The 6,262-nt window shown below is 43.4% G+C and overlaps 1 protein-coding gene across 3 annotated transcripts in view; it reads right to left on the bottom strand.

Moving 5' to 3' along the window:
- Positions 1 to 6,213, bottom strand: part of LOC100349258 (arylacetamide deacetylase-like) — a 29,534-nt gene extending 23,321 nt beyond the window's left edge. Inside the window, exons 1-2 of one of the 3 annotated variants that reach the window (XM_051859061.2) lie at positions 5,351 to 6,213; positions 2,340 to 2,661 (exon numbers count right to left, since the gene is read on the bottom strand). In XM_051859061.2, coding sequence (XP_051715021.2) covers positions 2,340 to 2,477 — 138 coding nt within the window. In that variant the 5' untranslated portion in view covers positions 2,478 to 2,661; positions 5,351 to 6,213. Of the gene's footprint in view, positions 1 to 2,339; positions 2,662 to 4,570 lie in introns of all 3 variants that reach the window. The other 2 variants (XM_017346848.3, XM_051859062.2) reach the window with 2 other exon arrangements.
- Between the last annotated feature and the right edge of the window lie 49 nt (positions 6,214 to 6,262).

A 6,262-nucleotide genomic window follows, 5' to 3' on the forward strand; every position in this document is an offset into this window, starting at 1 on the left:
TACAGTCAAGCAAGTTGTTAGATTTATGTTGAGAGAGGGAGGGTAGGGAGACAAACTGAAAGAATAACTTCTTCAAGATTAATATTATATGGTAATCAAATATACGTGATCAATAAATTTGATTTTTAACAAAAACGATAGTGAGGACTTTAAGTCCCCATAAATCTGCACTTTTCCTTTGCAGGAAAATACACAAAACAAGAGAGTACATAATACATCAGTAATCACAATGATGAATTATTTCTTCAAAGCAAATGAGAACCACAGAAACTCATGTGCTATAAATGTACAAAAGCAACTGAAATCAGCAGACCTGTGTGGAGATCCACTGCGGGAAGACCATGTGCAAACTAAAATGGAGAGAAGAGGGCTCTAAAGGTGCCATATACAAGTAAAGATAGGAAGCATTTCTCCAAAAATGAAAGAACCAAATAGAGTTTCAGTACTGTGATATGTAGCAAAATGCATTCAAACTACCAAGGAGGTCCCCTTGGTAAGCCAACATCATCAGTGGAAGACAACAGCAGGAAAGAGTGGCAAGAGTGGCAGCATCCTTTATCAACAATGCCAGTAAAGGTTTGGCAGAGGCCGAAAAAATAGTTCAGAAGGTAGATATTTGAAGATGATTGCTAGTTAAAAGAAGGAGTGATGACTAAAATTTGGTATGAATACTAACATTAGTAGAACTCAAGGAATAAAAACAGACAAAATAATTTCCTAAGTAAATTCAAATAATATCAAAGCAATATAGAACACAGAAATGAGAAAATTAGAGAAAGAAAAAAGTAGAAAGAGATTTAAAAGAATGACATCACATTAGAAAAATATAGTGAAGACTCTGACTATATATGTGTGCATGTATATATATATAATTAGTCAGATACAACAAAATGACAAAAAAATGCTGTTTTATATATAACTCAAAAATAACTTTAAAAAGAAACTTTAAGCCATAGTCCCATGAAATTGACTGATATGTTACAAGAGTTATACTAATAAATTTAATAAATATGATCAAATAACTGAGAATAAATTATAATAAAGCACCTATAAAACTTTTTCAGAGCCACACTAAAAGGCAAAAAGGAGTGTTGAAATTCCATCGGATCAGCGCAGTGCGCCGGCTGCGGCAGCCATTGGAGGGTGAACCAACGGCAAAGGAAGACCTTTCTCTCTGTCTCTCTCTCTCTCTCACTGTCCACTCTGCCTGTCAAAAAAAAAAAAAAAAAAAAAGAAAAAGAAAAAAAAGAAATTCCTAGAAAAAACATGCAAGGGATTAGATAATAATTTAGTTTTCTTTCCCAAGCTAAGTGATATTGAAAAAACTTTTTTAGTAACAGGGAAGCTATAACTATAGATTGTAGAGGAGGTTAAAGGGACTACGCATGGTTTCATTTAAAAGCAGTTGGCCTCATTAGAAGAGACCCAGGGGGATAGCTGTGAGCTCGGGTGGCATTCAGTCAGACAGCTGCCCTGTTACCTCCATAGCTCACCTTCACCACTGGAAATCACCATGTTATCCATTTTCCCGTGGCTTTTTGCCACATGACCTTTTTTACTAAATATTTCAGTAAGACTGCATTTTCATGTCTGAATCCAGCGTTATTGCAATGTTTCTGTGACTACTCACAGTGCTACTCATCCTACCTTCTGATGTCCACACTTCCAACAAGCCCCTTTGTGGAAGCATGCCCCAGAATTCACACCATCAGACCCACACTAAGATTTGTTTGTTTTTATTCCATCAGACTCATAATTGGATTTAAAAATTTTTTCTCACCCAGAGTGTATTAGTTTTTAATATTTAAAATCAAACCCACCAGAATATGCGCTCTATATTCATTCAATTAAGTTTCTGCATTAAAGAAGTTAAGAATATTAAGTGTTTTTATATAAGCTAATGGGTTGGTTATATAGCATAGCAGTAAAAACTCCCATTGGAAAGCTCCTATCCAACATTGGATTGCCTGGATCTGAGTCCCGACTGCTCTTCCAGTTCCTGCTTCCTGCTAATGCACACCCTGGTGGACAACAAGTGATGGATCAAGGAGCTGGGTCCCTGCCACTCACGTAGGAAACCTGCATTGAGTTCCCAGCTCCTGGTTTCAGCCGGATCCAGCACTGAATGTTGTGGGCAGCAAACTAGCAAATGTCTCTCTGCATCTAAGCCTTTCAAACAAATAGAACAAATGAAAAATCTAAAAACTAAATCAATGAAATAAATTTGCCAAGCAAATTTTAACAGCAAAATTTTCAAGAGTAGAAATTAAAGCTAGACAAAGCCACTAATTATTTCCTATTAAATGGCCATTGAATGAGTAGAGAAAATCTGAACTCACCAAATTTGTTATTGTGTTGGATACTGTAATCACACCCATCAGTCTCCATGGTTCCTCAATATTATCAGGGAGAGGAGTATAAACATAATAGGCTCCCAAAATCCCCGCAGTCAGAAACAAAATGGTCTTTTTTCTCATGGTGGTTCTCTTTGGGTCTTTCTACTTCAGCAATGCTACAAATGCACTTCTGAATATGTTGACTTGTGATTGTATGTCTTAAGCTTCCACATATACTGTTGTATAATTTCCTGAATACAAATTCCACAGTTCAGTTTGTCATTTCCTAGGCAGTCCGGAAATTCTTAGTGAAGTCCAAAGAGCACTGTGAAACAAATAGAAGTTATCTGCAAGTTTATGACCCTTGAAATAAAGGTTCTGTGAACATTTGCCACAAAAGCCTAAGGAGAGAAATAATTTCACCTTAGAAGGCATATATTGTAGACTGTGGGTATAAATGAGTGCCTAGATGGGCACAGCCTCCCACAGAGCATGCACCTGTTTCAGCTGAAGAGGTCCCAGACCCACTACCATCAGGGCCCTCAGGTGCTCTGTGGTCTACATGTGATGTTGAACATGGTCATCCACCTGGGACTCTGCCCACAGTACAGGATGTTACAGGGCATTTTCATTGCTGTAAATGACTCTGGTATTCCTCTCTTTTCATCACTCTCTCTCTCTCTTTTAAAAATTTATTTATTTACTTGAAAGTCAGAGTTACACAGAGAGAGAAGGAGAGGCAAAGAGAGAGAGAGAGAGAGAGAGAGAGAGAGAGAGAGAAAGAGACACAGAGAGAGAGAGAGAGAGAGAGATCTTCCATATGCTGGTTCACTCCCCAGATGGCTGAAATGGCTGGAGCCGTGCCAATCCAAAGCCAAGATCCAGGAGCTTCCTCTGGGTCTCCCATGCAGGTGCAGGGACCCAAGGATTTGCGCCATCTTCTACAGTTTTCCCAGGCCATAGTAGAGAGCTGGATTGGAAGTGGAGCAGCTGGGACACGAACTGGTGCCCATATGGGATGCCAGCATTGCAGGTGGCGGCCTACTGGCTACACCACAGTGCGGGCCTCTCTCCATCTCTCTCTTGTCCCAAACACCCAGTACCCACTGATTTTTCCACTATCTCCATGGTTTTTTTCAGAGTTGGAATCAAACAGTGGGTGGCCCTTCAGACTGATTCTTAATTCAGCAACCTGTAGATTAGGGTTCCCTGTGTCTTTGCGTAGCTGACACCTCGTCTTTCTATTATGGAATGAAATGTCATTGTCTGCAGGGACCACAGTTTGTTTATCCAGTTGTTTGTAGAAGAACACCTTGGTCCTTCCATGTCTGGATAAGTGTGAGTAAAACAGCCAGGAAGATCTGTGTGCATATTTGGTTTGGGGACTGAATGGGAATTATTGGAAGAATGCAAAGTGGTCTTCCAGAGGGCTGTACAGTTCTGTACACCCAGCAGAGGCCAAATGGTTCTGTATTCTCTGCAGAGGGACCACATCTTTCTGCATCCCCAGAACCAGTGAGTGGGACTCCTGCTGCCCACATCCTCACCACACTTGATCTTTCCAGGGTTTTAGATTCTGGCCATGCTACCAGGGGTGTAGGGTTTCCCATTGTTTTTATGGATAATTACCTGATAGCATATGGTGTTTACCCAAATGGTTTCTCAAATTGGCACCAGGAGCTGGGAGTGAGGCTGGCTGAGATATTCAGCCTGTGAGACCACCTTGGAAGCCCCATTGGTCCTAGCAACTCTTGGTGGAGAGGCCCTCTTCAGTGCTCCAAGTCCACCCACAGGGCTGGGTGAGGTCTTCAAACCATTGGTCTCAGTGACTGTGTCCTCAGTACCACTGTCCCCCCATCTGCGGCCTAATGTCAGCCAATGAGGTGTTCACCCCCTCCCCACAAAAGCTTCCTGGGACTTGGGGACCTGGGACACAACATGAGCCCTAGCAGTGAGCTGCACCCTCTATACTGGTGAGTTTTGATGGCTACATAGAACAGAAACAACCCCCCTCCTGCCGTAGGTGATTACCCTGTGCCTAAAAACACAATCTCCCTCACCAACAGATGAGCACCCCCACCTCCTCAAGGGAGCCAGAGCCATTCTGCTGCCCTGCCCAGAAACTCAGCAGAAAGCCTTTGCCCATTGTCTCCTCTTTCCCCTCATTGCACATCCTGTCTTGGGTTCTCCTGGAGCTATACACGAGCACATCTCTTATCCTTCTCTGTCCCTACCTAAGGATGTCTCAAGGCTGAAATCGGGTCCCTTGATGGCCTCACCAACACCCCTGAGGAGTGCTGTGTCCTTCTGTGCTGCTACAACACAAAATTGATGGCAACATTGAGAAAGAGCAGAAATCCATGCGTTCAGAACCGAGGATGTCCTCAAGGACTGCCGGAGGCTCCTGCAGGCCCTTTTCTCCAGGATCCAAGTCCAGTCAAGGCTCCTCCTGACGCCACCATGTTGGGGTCCGAGTTTCTATCCATTCACTTTGGGAGAAACATTCATACCAAAGGAGGGTGGCCCTGGCTGCCCATGCTAGCTTCTGGTGGCTCCTGCAGTCTGTCCTTGGAGCCCACATAGTTCTCTGTGTGTCTGACCTTCCTTCTCACCCTCAAAAGAGCTGTTGTCATTGGGTTTAGTTAGGGTCCATACATCTCAAGGTCTGTAACCTAGTTAAGCCATCAAAAATATTTTTCTCAAATAAGGACAAGCCACATGTTCCAGTCACAAAATCTGGCTTCCCTGTTTTGAGGGTCCCATTTTGCCCACTCTTCCGTCTTTGCTACCATAACTGTTCTCTCTTGTGACATCTGCTACCTGCTGCTTCCACTTCTGCTGTTCAGAATCCAACGAGCCCAACTTGATGTGTATTTAAAGCTCTACATCAAACCACTCTCCCAGATAAGGCTCCAAGGCCTACTGTGTGCAGAGCCTTTCCTTGCTGCCCAGGTACATCTTCACACAGGCACTGCCTCTGAACTCTGTGCTCACCACCCTGCCCACCAACCCACCTGCTACCACAGATTACCAGCTTCTGTTTGATTCTGCATGTTTTCCTCAACTTGCAGGTGTCTCATCTACCATCCAACTACTCATTCCCCTCCTCACCCACCATTTGTGAAGTCAGAGTATACCATTCCTCTCTGATTAAATCCTTCAACCTATTTTAACAAAATTTGAAAATGAGTTTCTGTGTTCACCATCTCTGGCCTCAACCATCCTCCATGCTGCTCTTATCACACTACTTGCCAGAACCAATAGAGTTTTTTTTTTTTTAAACTAAAATCTCCACAAAGTGGCTGAAAACAAGGAGGAGGTGGTGGAATAGGGTGAGAATCAAAGTATCTTGTTTACTATTCAAAATGGTTTGCTGTGATTTCTGTGGTTGTAAAATCAGATCCTTGATGGAGGAAGTGTTCAGCTTCTTGGCTCCTTCAGGTGCAAAACCACTGGCCTGGGAGGGCAGTAATCCACTTGTGTTAGAAACCTGAGGTTTGCTGCTATTGCACACCTAGAGTTGTTCACCTACTCCAGCTTCTGTGCAAACCCTTGTCTTCTCCCTGCTTCCCTTCTGCTTTCCTCTTGGTTGACGTGACCTCTGCTTTGCTTTACTTTTCAAGTTGGACCTAAGTGCTGTGGGGCACAGCATGTCTTCTTGCACTTCCATGCCCAGTGTGTGATGGAATTACTTCTGGCTCCTAATGTCCCTTCTTGGAGGCTTGGCACCAATTTGTCAATGACACCCCGCATGTTTCTGGCATGACTGATGAACTGGGCTCTGGTGGATTGCAACCCTGCATGTGCGGTGTGTGTTGTTCTCCAGGTCTTTGTCAAGGAGCTTCTACAGGACACATGCAGAAACCTGGTTCCCATGGTAACGTCCATGAGGTACCTGCTGCACAGGTGGAAAGTGATGTGGGTGA

This window comes from Oryctolagus cuniculus, chromosome 4 (assembly GCF_964237555.1).
Source record: "Oryctolagus cuniculus chromosome 4, mOryCun1.1, whole genome shotgun sequence".
NCBI lineage: Eukaryota > Metazoa > Chordata > Mammalia > Lagomorpha > Leporidae > Oryctolagus > Oryctolagus cuniculus.